The 23,268-nt window shown below is 39.3% G+C and overlaps 1 protein-coding gene across 1 annotated transcript; it reads left to right on the top strand.

Moving 5' to 3' along the window:
* Positions 1–7,898: 7,898 nt before the first annotated feature.
* LOC104164236 (homeobox protein CDX-1-like) lies at positions 7,899–22,634 on the top strand. The gene is made up of 3 exons (XM_009703513.1): positions 7,899–8,479; positions 18,490–18,635; positions 22,380–22,634. Exons 1-3 carry the CDS (start codon positions 8,047–8,049, stop codon positions 22,632–22,634), a joined length of 834 nt encoding a protein of 277 aa, XP_009701815.1. The 5' UTR covers positions 7,899–8,046.
* The last annotated feature ends 634 nt before the right edge of the window (positions 22,635–23,268 follow it).

A 23,268-nucleotide genomic window follows, 5' to 3' on the forward strand; every position in this document is an offset into this window, starting at 1 on the left:
TGACATCAATTTACTGAGAATCTTCTCATTTGTAGGTCTTGCCTATATTCCACCCTGAATAGATTACAACTCACCCAGCTCACAACAAACAGATCAAGAATTCCTGTATTTCCTTCAGTTTTTTTCTTGAAGCTCCTGGGCAGTTCCAACAGCACCGGAAACTACAAGAGCTGGAGAACAAAGCTTTAGTGTAATTAAATTCTACACTGTATGATTTTTTGATCACCTGTCCCATGTTTAGAAAGGGCATTAGGTAGATCCATTTTTGTAAAGCGCTCCAAAACCAGAAATGAAACACTAGGGAAGTTCAAACAACTATTCCCTAAACATAAAACCTAATACTACTCAGGTCCCCACACAGTTTTCCCTTTGCAACTCGCATTTTTCTCCAAGTTATTTATTTCTTTGCCCTTTACTTCCACTGTTGCATATGTCCTTGCTTATTGGCCTATTTTATTTGTGCATACTCCAACCTCCTGCACTGCTCTGAGTAGAGCCTTGAATAGCAATGGGAATGGAGCTTGGCGAGGTGGCTGGGAAGAAGCGTGGAGCAAAGCAATGACGTTGCTCGTGTTTATTAGCAGCAGGGACATGTAGCAGTACTTAATTTTGGTTGTACCTGGCAACTTAAAATAAAACTTGGGTTTTTTAAGCAACACTAAATACATTTAATTTCCAGGGAGAGAAAAGATTAGTTGGATTCTTGAGGGGGGACCAGCGGAGCAGTGGAGAAGGCTGGATGCAGGGATTTGGAGAGGGGTCGTTTCTGAGCTCATTCTCTTTTACACCGAGTTGGAGGTGAGGATTTAATCAATGTTAGTATTAAAAGGAGCTGTGAAATTTGCTGCAGGCAGCACTACCTTGATCCTTTTTTAGCTTGGTCAATTACTAACTACAAATTTGAATAGCAGTTAATAGGGGTACTTAATCAGCCATGTAGTACTTAATCAGCATGTCTATGCCATGTATTGAAAGTGCCACCTAGTGGAAAATACCACTTTAATGCGAGGCTATTTCCGCGACTGTTTTTAATTCATGAGTGACTATACAGCTGTACGAAATGTAGCTGTGGATCACTCAGTCACCTATACTAAGACACTCTGTCATATTCAGGGATATTCTCCCTACTAAAGGAGGGGAGGGAAGCACACTAGTTCCAGCAGCAACACCCCCAAAAAAACCCAAACCTTTATGCTACTTAAGAATTAGATTAAAATGATCCACATACAGCCTGTGATCAGCAGCTAGCTGCCAAATAGTACCTATGGTGCAAAGAACAGAATGTACTCCTAGAGATCTGTGTTCATAGATAATGGTTTTGAGAGCTCTAAGATAAAAGAATTTCACCAGACAGGATTTAGCAGCCCTAATTTAGTTTAAAATAACACAGTTTTGTTCTACATTTCAAAGAGCTGCAGACATGCAAGTTTCCACCAGCAGAAGACTATTAAACATATACACACAAAAAACAGAGTACTGGAATGCCAGGTTACATTTTCCTTAATTCAGCTGGCCACTCAGTTCATATCAAGCATTCATCTCACCGGTTGTGGGGTTTTTGGCAAGGACTGAAAACCTTCTGTTATGCACCAGATCTGCTGCTATGTCAGTATGAACTGACCAAAGTAGGCTGCTTTTCTGCAGGACAAGTTTTCCCTCCTATTCCTGCAGGCAGCCAAATGATGAGCTGAGGTCCTACAACAATGGCAATGTGCAATGAGACTGAGGCAGTGAACAGGGACTTGGGATCTGTTTGTACTTTGTTCTGAAAAGCTTATTGAGTGGACCCCTTTGGTTAATTCCTAGGTTTGATAGTGAATTATCAGGTTAGGCTGCAAGAATTCCACCGTTTTCGATCCCATTGCCTAAGTGGCATGACTCACACAGCCCTAGGAGATCCAGTGTGATGCAAGGTGTTAAAAATTCAAAGCACGGAGCATCCTGAAAATAACAGTTAGGAAAAGAGATATTCTTTTCAGAACTAGCAACATTTTCAGTGTTCTTATGAGACAGCCATTTATTTTAGCCATCCTAAAGGCTAAACATACGTCAACATATGTTAGCGAATTCATTTCACAAGTGATGAAAGAAAGAATTCATGTTTTGCACTCCTCATACAGGATCTCCTTTGTGGCATTTATTAAATTCTATCATATCACACAACGTCATGAGTGTTACTTCTATTTTACAGATTAATATGGAACACATCATCTGGTTAGCCCAAGGTAACTGAACGAACTAGTGGCACTGAGAATCACCTCTCTCAGTGTTCATTCTACCTTGCTTCTACATCTTACTGTCTACTCAGATATGTCAGTTCTCTCTTTACACATCAGAGAGCTAAGCAGTGCCGTCCTGGAAGTCAGTGTCATTCTTTTAAGAGCATACGTACCGACTAACAAAGAAAATACATTAGAAACACAGCTACTCCTTAAAGAATACAGATTAAAATACTACAGTCCTGCTCTTCGTTCTTCGCTGTCATCACCTCATAAGACACTTCTACTAGTGTGAAGCAGGTGTGAAATACCAGCATTCTGAGTTAGATGCCATATTAAATTACACGAGAGGCAACGTATCAGTGTAACAGAGACCAGTCCTGTACACTCACACACCTAGCTGTATCTGACAGCTCAGTAATCCAACTCTGTATTGCAGCACATTTCAGGCCTTTGAGCGCTCTGTTAAACAGAAAATTACTTGTAGAAGTTAACTTTTAAGAAGCCTGGCATATTCCATAATAGTATTACTTCAGGTTTCAAAAGAGAGATGTTACAGCTAATTAAATAGCATAGCAAAAAATCCTTGCAACATAACTGAGATTCTAAGCCAGGACTTTCCTCTAGTTTTGCTGCTTCCTGCCTCTGGGCATGAGATGGATACGATTCACGGCACTTAAGGCGCTCCTATCCTGTATAGGACAGAACAGACTGATTGCTTTGAAATCTGAATGAGGTTATAGTCACTGAAAAATGCCAGGACTCTTCTCTAGTTTTGCTGCTAGTCTCATGCCTCTGGGCATGAGATGGATACGATTCACGGCACTTAAGGCGCTCCTATCCTGTATAGGACAGAACAGACTGATTGCTTTGAAATCTGAATGAGGTTATAGTCACTGAAAAATTTATTTGAAACACCTCCTTGCCATTCAGCCGGCTGACCACTAGCTGTCCCCATTGCCTCACAGGAGTAAAAGATCAGCGTTGGAACGGGAACGAAACGTGCCTCCAAAAATGGGTGCTGGTACTCTTAGAGGACAAAAAAATGAAAGCTCAGAAAAATTAAAACAAGCTACTATAGTTCCGTAAGTCTGTAGATAAGAAAATGGATGTGTAGGAGAAGGCCTACTGTCCCATGACATCCCACAACTGTGCTGTGGTTACAATCTGAGACAGATCCGTATGGAAAGCTTAAGATACAAGCTTAGCAGACCTATGGCTTTATGACATGACATAGGAAAGCCTTGGAGACCCATTCATATAGCAGAATAGGAATAAGTGGACCAGAGTATTCCAGTGCTCCTGCCCAGTCTGACCACAGCCATCACATCATCATCTGCAGTTTCTGATAAAACCACTTTTAAGAGATGTTTTCCCAACCAGTAGCTATGGTGGATGCTACTTCCTAACCTCAGAATATAGAAACTATTCAAATTTAGAACTGGAAAAACACATCTCAGAGAGGCCATAGGGTGAAGGTATTCTAGGCTTATCTCAAAACCATGAAGTTCCTTCCTCTCTTGAGAATTCAGGACAACTTCTCATTTCCATTCATCTTTTGGCTTCTCAGCATCACCCCAGAACACAGAATTGTCACTATATTTGTTAGATCTACAAGATTTTGGATTTGCTCTCTTCACAAATCAACTTGGAGAAATCTCATTTCATATTGATAATGGTCAGGATTTATTATCACATATTAGATGCTATTAAGAAGACAGAATAGTATTTTACAAGGCAATTAATTCCACCTTAATTGCTTTTTTAGCCTTAATGCTGCTTCTCACAAAAGAATTATGAAAGACTGTATATGCTTAATAAAACATGTTATGAATTGAGATGCTATTTATTGCTTTTTTCCCAGTCTTTGTAAATCTGATCCATTATCTGCTCTATAATATTTGCTCATCAAAATCAAAGACAAGGCAATGCCATTTCTAATGCGCCAGGCCTCCAGTACACATCTCTAGCCAGTGAAACTGCAAGATGTCATACAAGGGCAGTTGTCATTCAAGTCAGCTATTTACATCAGAATCTACCCTTTTTCTTTGCGACATTACAGTCAAGCAAAGATAAGAAGGGTAGTAAAGGTTGAGTTCAAAATATAGTTATAAGACAAACATACTCAGGAAGGAGAGACGAATTCCTGCATTGTTACACCAAGCATCTGCTCTGGAGGGACCTCTCTTCTACTTGGCCACTATCATTCCTGCACATCAAAGCATAATGCACTAAACCAAAATGTTTGCAGAGAGCTTTATTTGGAACAGCAAAATGAAATTCAGAATTGTCAGTGCAGGATTATTAGCAAAGTAATAGGAGAAGTAAAATGCAAGTTCTAAATTTCACCAAGTTGGAGAGGAAGAGTTCAGAATTCAAAATATATTGGCAATTTTCTTTAAAATTGGCTAAAATCCTGAACCAAAACTCCTCTCAGTTTGAAATCTACAATCTAGTTCCAGATTCTGAACTTTGATACTGCTTGTATCAATGTACGCTGATACATGTAGTATCAATGTACACAAAAATGCTGGGCATCTGATGCCCCACTACTAGCTACCTACTAAATGCCTGTGGGAAGTGAGCTGTGATTTTTTTCACAAATGAACACACTGTATCAGTGCATTCTAACAGACTTTAAGCTTTACTCACCAAAATAAGTAGCACCAAATACTGTACACATATAGTACTGTGTACAAACACTTTACACATATAACAACTGACCCGAGAAACTTCTCGCTTTTTTTTTCCAGAAGCAGCCTTGACGTGGAATGGCATATTCTTGAGTATACATACAGACTGATCTCCCCAATATGACATCTGTTAGTAATATAAATTCTTGCTAGAAAGTATGAAAAGTTACTCAAATCCAAATCCTTTTATACTTTGTGTTTGAGAACCTATGACAATGTTTAGTTTCAAATGAACTATATCAGCATGTGATTATTCACATACTCCCAGTAGTTGAAAAACATCTACGTCTAAAGACTGTGGTTCAACTAATAGGTTAGACTCAAATGATATAAATTAAAAAAACTTGGACTAACAGAAAACAAAATACAGCTTGCTGAAATCAGACCAACTTAGGGTACTTGGGAACCCAAAGGAAGCAGTTTCCGGCTTAGTGGTCACAGCACGTGGCCAGAGGAGTAAAGTATTGTCAGTTTAACAATCATAAATTGTAAAGTACTTTCTTTAAGCATATGGAACAAGGAAAACAGTCTCCTTCCATGTCAATGGATACACAGATTAGTTGAAAGCATCATATGTCATAATTACTAATTTTTTCTAAGAAACATGAATAAACACTAATCGACCACTTTCAGTCGCTTCATGAACCAAACTATACCATTACAAAAAGATGGATCAAAATATTTCTCATGTAACAAAGCTGCAGTAGGACACAACGAATGTGTGACTGCAGTCTGGTGTACCCTACATTCCCAAACACTGAAGAAGGGCAGATCACGACCCAAACCAGGCAGTGAGACCCAGCCCTTCTGCAGTGTTTTGTGCTGGTGGTGTATTAGGTAGTTAAGGCCAGCAGGAAAAGTTTTGTCGAATGAACTTAATTAGAACATTTTCCAGACAGCTGGAGGGTTGCAACTAATGCTACTGTAAATGAGCAAATGCTGCTTCTTCCTCTGGCTGATTTATTGGTACACCTGCATCCAGGAGAGGTATAGAAATGCTTAAGAGGACAAGTCTTCAACAGTTTTGAAGAGGAGGAAAGGAAATTGAAATCAAGCTACAACAAAAAGCCATAAAGTATCCTTCTTTGTAAGTACTTCAATACAGCCTCACCTTGAGAGCTACCAAGCAACCACACTGCTCTAAATGATTGAGAAAGGGAGTGAAACACTCTAGTAAAAAAAAAAAGTTACCATTCCACTCGTAACTACAGACACAGGCTGCCTAGAGACACCTACTTTGTAATTAGATGAATATGATTTATTTTGCTGATATAGGAGACTTAAGCTGTTCAGACACATGATGAACTGATTATTGACTTCCCTAGATCTGAGGAGTCTATGCCAGGAGCTATACTTGGTCATTTGGAATGGCCAGCTCTCACAGATGTGTAAATTGCAACTGAATAAGCTCACATATGCAAGCAGTAGAAACAGTTTCTGCGAACTTCCCCCCACCTAATGATTTTTAAAATACATTTCAACAATCATGCTAGGAAAACATCATCCTCCAAGAACTCAACAGAAGCAAGAAGTAAAAGCGCACAAGTTTTACCCAAGTGCACAGTAGGAAAATCTTAACAAATACACAGAGAAGGTGGCCTGCGCTTCTCCACCTAGCCCTGAAATTAACAGCCAAAAAAGGTTTTTCTGCAACTACAGCCACAACCCATCTTTCGAATACAGCCTAAGGACATCATTCTGTCACAAAAGCAAAGAATGGTGTTGTCAGGTGTGCAAAGTGATTCTTTCCTCCAGACCAGAAGGAGGAACCTGTAAGTTTCAATGGTGTTAAAGTGCAAAAGACTCTCAAAGAAAAAATACACCTCGGAACAAAGAAAAAACTCATTATACTTTGCACCTGTTTAAGAAAAAAATCCTTTTAACAAGTTGGTTCATTAATAAAGGTGCAATTAAGTATCACATCATTAAAGGAACAGGAATGAAAACAGAGTACATTCTCATTAAGAGACAATGCTAAGGTATCTATCTCATTAAAAAAAAAAAAAAAAGAAATCAACACTTTCTCTCCTCGCTCCTGGTTATAGATAATCTCATTGGAATTTGTTACTTACAAACATAGGATTGCTCCAGAAAGTTAGGAAACTGCTTTTGTGAGCTAAAAAGATAGAATTTGTTCCCATATTTCTAAGAAAAGGGGTTACTTCTTGTGAACAAGCACAGCAATGAGAACCGAAAAACCTTTAGGGAAAACTACCACTCATTTCAATATCACAAACAAGACATAAGCATAGGGAAAGTGACAAATTTTGCATTCTCTCAATAACAGATCCTCTTTCTGTTAACATGGTAAGTTAGAATAGAGAAACTTCAATCACTGTGGCAAGCAGCCAGCTCATGAATAGGCTTGCTAACATCAACAAGACTACTCGTATGAACAAATGCTCAAAATGACTATGAGACTTCTTGTATATCCTTTGTAATGTTAAAATCAGCAGGATTAGTGTGGTTTCTAAGTGCTCTCCCACATGGACTAAGAGCTGGAGTCAAGAAGAGTGCTCATGTGAGAAGCTATGTGAGCTGCAGTTAAAGACCGAACTGGTCCTTTATTTTCAGTTTTAAAAAATAATATAGCACATTCTAACAAAAGAACTACTAGACTAGCAGACACCAGGCTTTAACTAACTATAACCTAGTGCCTGAAGTTAGATTCTGACATGTATTGCTCAAGACAAAAATGCCACTTCTACTGTCTGAGCAGTTATTGGTTAAGTATGTATGCAACTCTGCTTGAAGACCACGAGATTTCAAACTACATTCAAAAAGTATAGAACGGGGACGGTAATACATACAGGATCTGTGAGAAAGGAAGCACTAGAACTAGCAGCAAGGTGGGGTTGCCTGCATGGTCAGCCCTTCATTTGAATGCAAATGTAATTTTGGGGCAGGCAGTTATCTGTGACATCAGGCAGGACCTTAGTAAACTGTTACCACCAGCACCTGGTAAAACCATTGTTAATCATGTGTAGTAAAGGGACATCAGGGCTAGCATGAGTCATTTATAGAGCCAGCCAGGGCTAGAAAAGAGAGAGAAAGAAAGAGGAGGGGAAGAGAGATCAAACAAACACTGTGAGGAGCAGGATGTCCCAGCAAGACAAAGCCAGGCTGTGAGCATCATGTATGTGAGTTATCTTTTGGATAAAGAGACCAGCATGTATCCAGGATCTGCAAGGTGCAGCAGCAACAACCTGCCAGTGCAAAACTTTGTGTCTACTCCACCCTATTCCGATTATATGGGATATCATCATGTGCCAACTCTGGACACCCACGGACAGCCTGCGGGAACCTGGGGATCTCACTATGGCCCTCAGAGGGAGGACTGGAACGCTTACGGCCCAGGACCCTCCAGCACGGTTGCTGCTGCACAGCTCAATGGCTCGTCTCCTGGACAGGTCTCCTACAGTTCTGCTGATTACAGCTCCCTCCATCCTGCTGCATCTGGGGGGTTACCTCCTGTAGATACAATTAATACACAGCCAATCTCTCCCAACAGCCAAAGGCACAGCTCTTATGAATGGATGAGGAAAACGGTGCAATCCACCTCCACAGGTATGAGGGCACTGAGGTTTTATGCTGAGAAGAGATTTTTTTTTTTTTTGCATTGTTGGTTTTTTCTTTTTGCCAGGTTCTCTGTTTAGAGGGAAGCGTACTGTTTAACAATTGCTAATTGCTCTGAAGGATTCTCTTGCTAGCAGTTAAATATTGGTTCAATTATTGGATGCGGGTTTTGATCAGCCGACTATTTCTTGTATTTATTTGTTGACCTTTAATGCTGAGGTAAATGAAAATCAATGGCCTTTGACAGTGAAGTATTTTAATTTCAGATACGTTTAAAAAAATTTGTGATATCAAATAATTGCTTTTAATAGGAGTCCTATAGATTGGAATGAAGCAGCATGTCTGCAGAAAGAAATCATGATGAAAGTATTATATTTCACCACCACCAATACTTTCCTTATTTTCCTCAAGTTTAGAGTACATATGAAAAGTTCAAGTAAAATATATACAGTGGGGGGGGTGGAAATAAGGCTTTGTATTAGAAACCACCTCTCTAAACCTCAGAATACTTAAATGAAATGAGGTCTGCAAGATCAAACAATGAGTCAATGCTTTAGAAACAGGAATGATAAGGAAAGGCTTGCTTCACTTTGTAGTAGTCGCTCTCAGAATATAAAAATCCATGGTAACACAATCAGTTAATAAAGTGACAGATCAGTCTCTGATGCATAATAGTTGATGAGTACAAAACAATTCTTCAATCGTATCTAACCAGTAAGAATAAGTCATAAGGCATAAGGAAAAGGTTCTGTTTGATTGTGATGAGGAACAATACAAAAAAATGTAAATATTGAGTATCCCTAAACCAAAAATCTGTACCTTGTATGAATATAAAAAAATATGAAACAAGAAAGGGGAGAAGGAAATTAAAAAGAGGGGAAACTGCCTGAAAAGAACAGAGGCACAATCCGCTATATAAAAGTATTGATCCTCTGAGGTGCTGAGGAGCTTTCACATGCACTGAGATCAGTAGAAATTAAGGATGCTCAATACCTCCTCTAAGGAGATGCTCACAGTATTTCAATGTTACATCCCTGGAAGGTTCCTTTCCTTTCAGCCCTTCCTCCCGCCCCAGCTCTGTTCCACACATACCAGTAAATAACAGTTTTGAAAGCAAGTACTGAATCAATCTCTGATGGAAAAGTAATTACTTAAAACATACTTTAGAAAAATGAAAGTAACTATATAGAAAAATTGTCTGTATTAAAATAATGCATCTAATTTATATGGTCCGACTGAGTCATCCTCACTCCTGCATAGTTCATAGAGAGTCCATAGAAATCAACAGGACCATCAGAATAGGGGTTGTTACTCTGGGTGAATAAGAATTTTTGGCTAAAAAAAAAAGTTCAGATTTTTAAAATCACATTTGTTCTTCACAGAATACTATCCAAAAAAACCCCAAGAGGGCTGGTCTTGAAAAAGCTTACAGCTTACTTTTGAGTAGTCCTTACAAGGGCAATAAAATTGCTCACAATCTGATTTACAGATGGCAGAATACTTGCTCAAAAAGTATTTGCTCATTGTTTCTCATTTCTTCTTTACCTACCTGCCTTTTGCTCCTGTGGATTTAAATTGCAGCCTCTCTAAAAGATGTGATTTGATCTATCTGTGCTGTCCCTTTTATAGTGGGGACAGTGTGAGACAGATAGATAGATAGATAATAGACAGTACCACATTCTAACCGCCTGCTTAAGAAGCACACTTATGGCTTTCTAACGTTCCACATTTCAAGCCTGCAAGGGTCAGAGCATTCACAGGAGGTGTTGGGAGTCTCTCCATTCTGGAATGGTCCAACAAGATATTGAGCATCTTCATCTCAAGAAGAATTTAAGAAATCAGCATTATCATAGGAGCATATCCTCCCAAATGCCCACAGGTCAGTGTAAGGCCCTCTAAAGTTAGTGGGAGCTTATCCATTCATTTAATAGGTACTGGGTTGTGCTTTACGGGAAAGTCTAGATCAGTAATTTTCTTCCCTCTTTTTTTTTTTTTTTTGGCTAGGCCAGGACTGCTCAGTGATAATAGATCTGCTTCATTGGAGTTGGTTCCTTTTTCTTCATTGATTCCTTTTTCTCTGTTTAAAAGCAAGGGCACTTTTGGTTTTCCACATTTTCAAAAAATGAAATAATTTTTTAAAGTTTGCCCTAACAGCAATGTCAGATCTAGCAATACACGTAGGTGAGTTTGGTTGTGAGCACGCAAGTGTTGCAAGTGACTTTAAATGTGTTACTAGGCTAACTGCAAGTACCAATGTTGTTTGCTGGATCATGACCAAAATCCTCAATCTCAGCATTTTCTTAGATGGAATCCATTGCTTTTCACATCCTTAAAGCTGTAAGCATACATTGAACATTATCCTTCCATCTGTTTGCCAAACCTTTAGGAATTTCAGTAGAGGTTTTGTATAGGCAATAGTGAAGGAAACACACCTATTCTTTATTAGCTTTCCTTATTCCCTGTGAAATAGATATGACCCACTATTCTTAAAGATGGAAAAACTGAGGCTCAGACTCACCTGAAGTGATCAGAACAGAAATTGATGAGACTAATTAATTTTATTATTTGTTCATTACTTGTTGCAAAATACTAGTTATCAATAATATTATTTCACTATGAAAACAATAATTATTAAGGCAAGTGATTTTTGCAAGGTATTCTTGAAAGCATGCAAGAAATGTTCCTGTAATCTTATCCCTTTAAGATCAGGAGAGATTCTTTCCAAAGGTTTACTTACACTGAGTAGTCTGACTTGTAACAGCTACAGAAAGAAGGCCCAGAATCAATGGCATTTCCATCTCCAGAGATTTCATGGTTAGCTTCTCTTATTGGTGCTTTGTGGCCTCATGACCTGACAGAGGACAAACAAAACACTTTATTGATGTTTCTACCACTGCCTCATGCCCTAATAGGTCTTCTGATACTCTGTTATGTACATAGCTAACCTGGAACAAAAGCACAAATTGTTTCAAGTCTTACTTTTTGACTTTAAAACCAACATCCAATACAAAACTGTATCTTCAACTGGCGTTAAGTGAAGTTTATGAGGTTATGCTACTTGAAACCACTGTAAGATCTCAGTATTTAATGCAAGACTATCATCCTGGTTTAGTGTTGCTGGAATGCATTTCCCGCAGAAAAGATCTACTAAGGCGTTCATCCATCATTCTCTCTCTGGTTGAACAATGTCTGAATGTCTTTCCCTGCAGCTTTCGAACTGGAGTGATTGGGACTTGATGCCAAATGCAGTGCATGTAGGATCCAATGCCTAGTCCCTGCATTCTTGAGGGTGTTCAGGATAAAGGAGAAAGCAAATGTGTTTTGACTCATAACACCTGAAGGAGGAAATGCTGAGTACTTAGTATTTTCAACCAAGAACACCAACTGAAAAAGACCCTTCTCTAACCCTTATACTGCTCCTCTCCCCTCTTCTAAACCCCCATTTCTAAAGGGTGGGCAAAGACCAAGACAACTAGCAATTGTAACAGTGAACAGAACAAAGCCACGACAACTAGAGATTTGAGGTGGCAATTCCACACACACACAAAACATAATTACAGGCAAATTCTTTGATGGCAAGTAGAATAAAACCACCTTTGAACAAGTTACAAATGTCCTGTTTATTTCAGTATCTTTAGGGAGGTATACAATCACTCACACAGGAGCAGACTTTACTTTTTGCCTTTGTGAGGAAACAACATACATCTGTAGTAAAACTGCATCCAAAACAACGAGTTTGAACAGTTAACTACCAGGCAGTTCCAGCAGCAATGAGAACTTGCTCACAAAGCTGAAAGTACACCTTAAGAGCTGCACTTACATTACCATAAAACAGGGAGAGAACAAGTTTTGAAAAAGAGGTAAATTAATTATGAATAGACTTTTCCTGCAGATGACAGCTGTCCTATTATTCTTGTTCAATAAAAACTTACTATGAAGACACAGAGGGAGTTTTTTCTGATGATGATGATGACAGGTGCTGAGAGCATCATTACCAAATGCACTGTAAATGTATAGCATCTACTCTTTGAAGGAAGAAGTTATATTCACTCAAATCTAAGGAAGAGAAACCAGACTCTTGAAAAACCATCCTTGCAAAATGCTGAATGCCTAAAGAACATACAACATTTGGAAAAAATTTCCGTCAATCACTTGCTTTTTAGTCTATAGAGTCATTGGCAATGGGATTCCCCCTCACCTTGCCATTTAGAAATTCACCTACATTTTCTGCAGGTTGGGTCCTTCTGCCAAACAAAAGCTATACAGGGCAGTCTGTCCAATCATTGTTTGGAGGTGCTAAAAATGACCCTGTTTTGGATACAGTTACTTCCATATGATGAAGAAGAATAGAAAAGATTACACTAGAAAATTAAAGGACAGAATTTGACCAATGAGTTTTATTACAGAATAGCAGAACATATTCAAAATTAGAAAACTTTAGCATTTTAAATAGAGGTCCACAGAACAGAAGGGAAAATTCTTCAAGTCTGTGGAAAGGTTCCGATTCTATGATCCTATTCTGTTCTTTTCAGCACGAGTCATCTGAACATGAATAACAAGAACAAATGATCAAGACCCAGCAGAAAATACAAACGTAGAATTTCACCATGTTTCACAAACCTTTATGCATCCAACTTTGCAATAATGAATAGTCCTACTCATCGCACCAAGAGTTCTGGCAGGAATATTATTACTCACATCATACAGGATTGGATCCATGTAACGTTTTCTAATACAATGGCAGTATGTGGTTTCTTTTTTTTTCCCCCACTTAACTTTACAGAACATCATGTGCAGCACAATGCCTATCTTCAAGATTTGTTAAAAATTACTTTTTTCACAACTTCAATTAAGTCTGTGAAATTACACTGAATTTGGCCCTTTCTTTTCCTACACTTATAAAGTGCATAAATAATTAGAGATAGCCCCAAAACAAAACTCTCGGGCCTGATCTCTGACAGTCCATGTCTCCATAAGCTCAAAACCTAACACTAATCTCTCTCTTAATACTAAGCTAACATAAAAGATGCAGATTTGAACTGAGTCTATCTTCAGGCCAGAAAGCTGTTTCACATTTCAAGCTGACTTAAGCTAACCTGCCATCATCAAGTACAGACATTAACTTCCTCTGAAACAATGTTAAACTATGGAATCCAGATTACAATGCTTTGTGAGTAACCCGACACTATGACATCTTCTGTCTAAATTACATAGCTCCTGGATTTTATGAATGATGCCAATTTCAGTAGACAGAGAATATTCCTGAAAAGTTGAGAGAGGAGGCACTGAAAAAGGGGCCAGGGCCAGTTCTAATGCTAATTTATTTTGCTTTGTAAACTAGTTGTGAGGTCCAGTGGTGGTTTGGTTTTTTTTTTTTTTCCCTTTCCTGGGCTACATTGTCTGGGGTTTTGAGGCCTATCTGTCATATTGAGGCAACAGACCCTTTTAACACTTCACTTTGCTTTGATATGCAGTCTTGTCTCTTCCTTCTCCCTCTTTTCTTCAGGAGTTATATTGCCGGAAAGGGTGATGATTTTCACAGCAAATAAAGAGGCCTTCTCCTAGCTTTATTGTCTTCAGAAGAAACACTCTGTGAATTTTATGACCAATGGGAAAGCTGCTCCCTTCCCCCAACTCAAAACTTGGCCAGTCACAAACATTGCCAGAGCGGGTGTGATAGAACAGGATTGTTAAACTATATCTCATGAAAAGTTTTCTAAGTCTGAAATGTCTTATTTCGTGTTACTCCAAAGGCACCCTTCAATAGTCAGTATTTGCAAAATAGGTTTTTGACAAAACTCGCTGTTCTTAAATAGCTCATTAAAACCAGGAAATCCACTCCCCCAACACAAAGGCAGTCATACTGCAAAGGTAGTTGCTTCAAAGCTCTTTTGTTTCATTTTTCTTCCACCCACCTACTAATAACCTCTCCAACCACTTGCAATTCCACAGTATAACTGTCCATGACAGAACACATTTCCAATAAAACTGACACTATGTTGCTAATTAAAATTAAAATCTGTCATTAACAAAAGGTTAATTAAGATTGTAGAAAGTTAAACGTTGGTAATTTCACTCACCTAAGTGAGTAAAATATGCAGGATTTGACTAAAGAAGTGGATTAAAATACTAAGTTGCATCACTAAATTCTGCCATTATCTCCTAAAGAAGTCTGAGAAATGAAGAACATCCTTCTGCTGTCTCTGGGGTGAATCCATTAGTCCTACCTCAAATTTTACTCAGGTAATACTTCTCCTTGAAATCAAATGCATCACTGTAAATAAAACCAGTAGAAGGTCTGCAAGATTTGGCTCAGAATGCAGTAAAGTGGATCTATTCAATCTAACAGATGGAATTTAGAGGCTGAAGTCCCAAACTGTTTAGCGGTAGGTTTTGTTGCTGCTGTTTGTTAACTTTGGCAAATAAAAGTGTACTTTGCCTTTGAAAGGAAATGCCACATGCAGACTAATTCCAACCCAGCATCCGACAAAGGCATTCAGAACTCTCACTGACATCAGTGAGAAGCTGGGTAAAGACTTAGACTAAAACACAACTCTGCCACAACTAAAAGTATCGTCTCAGAAGACCCTGGCAGATCTCAGCTCCCAGTCTCTGCTGTCTCTCACAGCGGGTGTTACTCTACACAAAAAATCAAATTATTAAAGACAAGATTTATGTCAAAAATCGTAGAGAATTTTTCTCAGACTGTTGTTGACTTTTAGGAAGGAAATGTCCTCCTTTTGCTTTTCTACTTTTTAAATTATTCTCTTAACTGAAAGAAAGAAATCAGATGTGAAAGCTCCCAATCTTCCTTCAAAAAGAAACCAGATACTATCATTCCTACTAAAAATAAACTGAAAGCCAATCATACAAAAATAAAAGATTTTATGGGAGAAAAGTGCTCTTTTGCACATACATTTAATTTCTTCTTCAGTTTAAAAAGCAAAAAACTCAGCCCTCTCCTACTCAGATAATAAGGGTTTAAGCACTTAAAACCAGAAACAGGAAGGTTTATCTTGAAGTTTACCACCTTGTTTTGGCAATAGAAGAACATTTGATATTTGTCTATGGCTTCTGAATGAGAATAGAGTTCAAGATAAGATCAAATTGTTGCTCTTTTGTGTACTCCATCTTAACAACACAAAGGAGACTAAGGAAACATTTTAAACATTTTGTCCCATAGAATGACCCCAAATTCTCATTTAAAGAGGAAAAAAAACCTAACCAAATCACCAGCTAGAGAGATCAAAAGTTAAAAAAAAAAAAAAAAAAAATCAAGTGAGGCATTAAAGCACCACAGGTGACCATATGTTAAACAAACAATTTACACTTCGAATGAATGAAAACAAATGTCCTACTATTTATGTGGACTGAAATGAATAACTGCTGTTCTTTAGAGACTCTAAAATTCTTACCATAATGTTGTAAAATTAACAGCACTTTTCACTTGATTATCAGTGTAAACGTAATCGGGCTAATTCTGCTTTCACTACAGTTTTTGCAGTGATAGAAATGCTACCGAAATGAGAACGTCCTATATATCTACCCCAGGCAAGCACAGCACACCAGCACCTTCACAGGCAAGTTAACAGATTTGAGTCAAAGTGGTGTTGGCTGCATGGATTGAGCAGAAACCCCAGCGTAAGGAACAAACGCAAACATGCACACACCTATTTTCCCTATTGAAATATTCCAAGTAAACAGGCTGACGGCCTCAAGACAGCTGGAAAATGCCCATAGCATGGTAAAGTCACTATTAATGCACAGTGCTTTCTCAGGGCTGAACACCGTGGAGCATGGAAGCTGAAGGATCAAATTCTGATGTAGAACTTGCTCTACAAGCCTGGGAAGACTTCTAGAGAAACTCTGTCATGTAGGGCGAACCAGTTATTATCCATAACCAGAAGTGTAACAATATTTGTTTACAGCATTGCACTAACCAGGACTTCCAGTGCTAAACAACTCCCTAGGATCTATACAAACAGTACAAAAAGAATCAGAGCCTGAAGAACCTTCTAATGTAAACAATACTTTGGTGAGCCAAAAATTCTTATGAGTAGCAAAGTACTGACTGTTAAATGTTGGAAGAGAAAAAGGTGATACGGCTCTCAAGCCATTACCACACAGTGTATACAGCAAGTGGAAGGCAATGCTAGCTCCAAGTGTGTTTGACTATTAAATCAAAGAGACATCACGTCTCCCTCCACAGGTAGAGGAAAAACATTAACCTGTGAAATCAAATCATGAATTAAGGGATAAAGTACTTCAAGATTCTGCTATAGTTCTGTACCCTGAATTCTGATCTTTGGGTACTACTTAAACTTCAAAAGCAAGGGGAGTTGGAAGGAGGGGCTGGGGAGAAATCAGGCCTTTGACACCACTGATAGATGAAACCTCCAGTTCTTCTCTCCTGCAGGGGGGAAGCTGGTTGCTGTGGGGCGGTGTGCCATGGTGATCTACTCAGAGTCTGAAATTTTACCAACTCAATACCTGAAAATCTATTTCAGTCCTCCCTGTTCAAAATTAACTGCTCTTACTAGGAGTGCAATTATTATGAGTTTGAGGAATCTGTTTTTTGAAGAGCTAGGCATCCACACAATCTTTTCAGAAAAAGATCCGTAAGCAAACATGAGCTGTTGTATGAAGCTACACTACATGTGCAGCAATAGCAGACTGCCACAGGCAGCAAGCCACAATACACCCCGAGTTCTGTGCATCGTCTGAGAGAACCTGTATCTCAGGGGGCTGTTCTACTACAGTGACCACTAAGGATGCAAAGATTCATGACCTACAGTACCACAGTGGAACACCTTGAAAAAAAATAGCAACTAAAAATACATTCCCTGTCCCAAACAATTTACAGTCTAAATATATACATATGAAGAAATGTCCACACAAATATAGACAGACAAGGAAGCTCAAAAAAAATGCTAAGACTGTGGTTAGCGAACATGATAACGCTTGTCTGAACAATGCTACGATCTTTCAAAAATGTAGGAAGACCTTAGGCTAGGGCTCAGAGGCCTTGGTTTTAATCAGGTAATACTGAGTGCCTCATATGAACATTAACAACAGAGGAAAGGTAGGTGAGAAAGGAAGCATCAGTAGCCTTTCCTGTTCTCAATTCGCTTTCACAATGGCCAACACATTCTGTCCTCAGAAATTATCCTGTATGGAATCCATAAAAGTTCACCTCCTTGCACCTGTGTTCACTGGCTCACGTCATTTGCCATTACCTTTTAATGACCCAGATACTGCTGGGCCACGTCTGCTTCAGTCAGCTGTACCCACAGCTGAAAGGATGCAGCAGTGCTGCTTGCAGAAGAACAGATGCTGTCGTTCTGTCATTGTTCAATGTCCTTTGTCAAGTATTATTGCTTTCTTTTTCTCTTTTTTATTAACTGTCATCTGAAAATCTATGTTACTACTCCCTGTGCTATTATCAAGTCACAGATAGACTGTGCCAGACTTGAAGGAAAAACACAACCTCCAAATTGCAGTAACAATCACAACATTGTATGCATTTTTATAGCAACAAGAAGTGAGGAACTTTGGAAGCTGTCAGTATTTTCTCTGCAGTAAAATATCCTTCACAATTTCCCTCTGAAGCAGGTAGCAGTGTATCAGCTTTAGGGACAGAGAAACAAGAGCAATTCAACACCAGGCAAGAGGCTTGCATCAGAGTTGGGAACAGAACCCAGGTTTCCTGGCTCCTTGTTCTTAACAAGACAGCCTTCCCTTTCCCAAGTGATAACACAAGGGTGATAAAGAATATGAGAAGCAGTTTATCATCTATTTACTAAGGAGGAATCCAAAATCTGATGGTATGAACCTCTTGTGTTGTAAATCAATACCGAGTCAAGGGAGTTACTCTGGGTAAGTGCGTAGAGAATCAGGCCTAAAATACCCACAAACATATTTTCAAATGTAAAGCCAGATATTTTGTGTTACTAAAGTTAAAAAATTCTAGCTTGAAGCAATGTGTTCTTCTTTCAAAACAGGTAAAACAAGAACAAGAGAGAAGTACCGAGTGGTTTACACTGATCATCAGAGATTAGAATTAGAGAAGGAATTTCATTACAACAGATACATTACAATCAGGAGGAAGTCTGAACTTGCTGCAAACCTAAGACTTTCCGAGAGACAGGTAGAGTATGGATCACCCGTTCAGGATTTCCTTTGAATTTATTATTGCTGATGAGGAGATAACCGTACTGGTTAAGAACACAAAAATGCTAATCCCTCCAACAACCAAACAATGCAACTGGGTTCCCTTTGCAGTGTAGGGACTCAAACTATCCAACTGCATGGCCTGACAGCCACCTTTGCCCTCATTTCTAAATATCCCATCAGCACTACTTCAGCTCTCAGCAGGGAGCTATGCAACAACACAGAAAAAGCAAACACTGGTCTTACATACAGTCCTGTTCTGAGAAACAAGTTTAAAAAAAAATCAACAAAATCCTGCCGGGATTTCTGTCTGTTGTACTGGGGTAGCAGTAGCAGGGAGAAATTTTTGCCAAAATTTCTACAGCGGAAGTCCTCGTTCTGCCAAAGTCAATGGGAATTCTATAACCAACTTCAACAAGGTCAGTCTTAGCAGAGAATGGAAGTGATGAGCTCAAGTATGTTCAGGACACTTGAAGGTATTTGTTTCTTTGGCTGCCTTTTACCTATTGTTAAAGATTTCCTACACACTTGCTACTCCTTTCTCCTGTCCCCATTTCCTCCCACCCCCTCCAAATTCCACTTCGATTCCCACACCGTACATCAAAACACAATCCTCTCTGTTCAAAAGAGATATACAATTTGCTCTGCAACCACTCTGGGCCATGTTCTTCAATCATGCAATTGGAAGGCCTGTGCCATCCCCTACCAAAGCAAGGCAGGTCCATGGCCTCTGGCTCTCAAGCCTTCAGCTGGTTCATGCAAACAACCCAGATAAGATGCCACAAAGACATTCCTAACATGGGCTGAGCATATGTTCGGTCCCATTTTACTTGGCAGTTTCTTCATGCAGTACACTGAAGTAAGCAGCGAAACAGAAAATTAAAGGCTTTACTGAAGGATCTCTCCCTGAACAGATTTCGGGATACAATATGCTCATTTGTTGCCTTTTCTATTTGCAAGCCATCACAGCACTGTTTTCTCAGTCAGTTATTATTCAGTATCATTCATTGAAGATTATTCCTGATTCACCATTGTTTTATGGGCTGTACTGAGCAGGGATAGTCCAAAATTCACCCAGTTGTAGCACTGTTCATCCAATTTGAACTTGTCTTACACAGCACACACTGCAAAAGCTTAGAGAAACAGAGAAGCAAATACCCATTTTGCAAGTATTTCTCAATCTGCTGCTGAATGCGAGTATTTAATCGTTGAAAACTAAAATTATTTCAACCAGGTATAAAAGATATACTACATGTCTTTTTGCTGGCTATTAAAACCTTAATAACTTGACTTCATTATACTGAACTTAAAAATTAGGACCCTGCTTCTGGAAACAACCAACAACATTTACTTGAAACTTCCTAGCTCAGTGCTAATTCCTGATAACCCTTTTTGTTAGCGTATTTGAAGTGGTGATGCAAAAAAGACATGATATATATCGGGGAAACATGGCAACGGTTTTTACAATATTTGCTCTTTATCATCATCAATACGTCATGCATAAAATTAATTCCAGTGCATAAAGCCTACATCTCTGAAATAATTTTTGAAAACGTAAGATTAAGAAAGAAATATCTGATCTATATTGCTGCTACTACCCTTTCCTACAAATTAAACAAACCCATCCTATGAATATGACTGAACACACACTGTCCTACCCCAAGCTCCACTTCACCCAGCCTAAAACCTGAAATGACTTTCTGGAAAAGCTTTTTTCCTGGCTGTGCCAAAATCCCATCCAGGACACTGGAAGGAATATCTCAAGACAAAAGGACAGAGAACAATTGTTTAAACAAGGAAGGAAAGATGTAATATCTAATGAAGAAAAAAAAAAAAGCAAAGCAAAGTGTTGCTAACATAAGAAGGATACAGAAAGAAAAGAGATGTTGAGGACAAGACTTCAGGGGGAGAGTTACTCGCACAACAACTGAATAGTGGAAAAAAAACAGTGAAGGGAAGGTGGGCAACAGATGAAGAACAAGTCAGACACATGCAACTGACCACGTTACCTCTTACTCTAACATTACGGAGCTGTAATTACTTGTAGTTATTTGACAATTGGCATACAACCTTGAAGTGCCTACTAAAATTCTCTCTGGATCCCTGCTGCAGATCTGCATCCCTAGTTTAATAACAAACCAGAACAAAAATCTAAATTCTAAGGCACGTAAGAACACTGAAGCCAGGGGGTAATTCTGAAACAGATGTTAGTTTGGTTCCATCTTTTCATGTATCTTGGCAAATGCATGGGTGAAACTAGATTACCTCAGCACAATCAGAATGCAAGAGACCTGACAGTATTTGAAACTGGTTTAATGGAACATACTTTGGTACTGAAATGATATTCCAGAAACTAAGACAATAAAATGAACTGCCAAATGTCTCAGATGATAGCCTGGGACTTAAGAGACCTAGTTCAAATTTCCACAAGCTTTGTGTGTATCTGAATTCTTCAATTGTCACATGGGAATAATAATGTCTTAAGGATAAGTACGCCAAGATTGTCACAGAGACTCCTTAAGATGTTTTGTGGGACTTTACCAGTGGTTTTCTTTTAAAACACAACCTAGTAGTCACAGATGTTATCACCTCTCACTGTTTTACCTCCTTTCTGATCATCATTCTCTTTCCTTTTCTCGCTTCTAGCAAAGGATAACTAAACAAAACAGTATTTCTCAGCAAACCATTGATTTTTCTTTCAGTCATAGAAAATGGTGACAAAAGCATTTCCTTTGCCATATGAACACCAACAAGAAAACACAACCTATCTGAATGAGGTAGCTTGACTTATTACACTGACTAGACATAATATGGAGCCACTTCCAAGGATAAATATCTGGCATGAGCTGCTTTAAATCCAATATTGGGGATTCAGGTCCAAAGACATTTCAGTTGCCATAGAGCATTCACCCTTTCACACCTCAACAAGTTCTGCTGTATATTCAATTGCCCATTACTTGTCAACTTCATCTCATGTCCCCACTTGTTCCGTCCTCACCAAAAACCATATACTCTTCAATAGCTGCCTTCATTTCTTCCCAAAGATGACAGTGTATCCGTGATAGAGCAATGACTATGCTGTAAAGCAGTGGACTGTGCGGGAAGCAGCAGCAGATTCTGGCACCGTCTATGAATGCAGCAAAAAGCACTTAGCTATTAAGGCACCACTTATACAGTATTTTGAAGTAACGTGTACCAAGAGTAGTGCACTGGTGAAATTCTGCTCAGAAGTGTATTTCCATTGGCTTACGCATTGGAGCTAACCAATTAATGTGCAGCATCCAAATGGGAAAGCTTTTGTGCCTCAGTTTACAGGCCAGTAACAGGTTTTGACTTGCTCTGACTAGGGCATATAGTTTTCAATGTAAAGATACTCTCAGATTCTTTTGGCCATCACTATGACACATGAGATTCTGTTCTGTTAGATTTTGTACCAAAAAAAAAAAATCAAAGCTTATTCCATAAAGAAATACCTCCTAAAAATAAAACTAACACTGAAAACCTCTTTTTATCAAGCTATTAATAAATATTTTATTACCAGATAGGAAAGATGACCTGTATGAAAAACAAGCAAACAGCTCTGTTGTCTCAGTTTGCCACTGCCTTTCTCACTGGTCCTCATACAACTGAGTTACCTAGGACCCTTGACTATATACATAAAGGACGATATTGCATTCTATTAGCAACCGAAAAAAATTAATTTTCCTCTGCTCCTCTGCAGGTGAAAATCTGGTTCCAGAACCGCAGAGCCAAAGAAAGGAAATTAATGAAGAAGAAAATGACTCATTTTGACGGCAGCAATCTTGGCTCTATGCAGAGTGACTCTGGCTCAGTGAGCCCGATGCCAGTTCCTGACCAACAGACTCATTCAGAAATGCCCAGTTCTTTATTCCCTCCTCCACCTCCTCCACCACCGCTTCCCATGAACGGTTTGCAGCACAACGGGAACCTGCAGCAGGTAGTGGCCTCTCAGTAAGGCTGCCTGAAGAGCCACTGAGTAACGAACACTATGAACTACCAGTACACGGAGCACTACAGTATGAGAGAGAGAGGACAGCTGTAGCTGTTTTGCAGGAGTCCCCAGCATGACACAGTTTTGTGCACATAAGCTTCAAGTACACTAAACCAAGAGCCACTTGCCAGGTCTGCAGGGTAGCGCAAGTTCCCAAGGGCAATGGAACTGCTGTGTGCCAGGAGGCCTAGTTGCAGGAAGCCTCTGCAAGAGGATGCTGTGGCGAGTCTGTGCCACAAGGCAAGCATCCCTCCAGCCACGTGGCAGGTGGGTAGGCACTGGGAGGGAGGAGAGCTGAGGATCAGATACGGCCACTTGTTACAGCACACTGCAGACAAAAAAATACAAAACAAAACAAAGCACAAAATGGGCCACAGGCAATGACAACATTGCTGAGGCAGTAATGGCAGCTGTACGCAAGTGCTCTGTCTATCCCTCGCCCCTAGGTATGAGTGTGTTCCCTCTCCTTTGATCTCAGCACAGGTTCCATGTACTAATCTCACTTTCATGGACTTTACACATGAATCTTGATAAATGAAAACCTGGCTTCTATGTTTTGACCCACTTGATGGAAAGCCTGGGTCATGGCGGTTGCACT

This window comes from Cariama cristata, unplaced genomic scaffold (assembly GCF_000690535.1).
Source record: "Cariama cristata isolate BGI_N322 unplaced genomic scaffold, ASM69053v1 scaffold17937, whole genome shotgun sequence".
NCBI classification, from domain to species: Eukaryota; Metazoa; Chordata; class Aves; order Cariamiformes; family Cariamidae; genus Cariama; species Cariama cristata.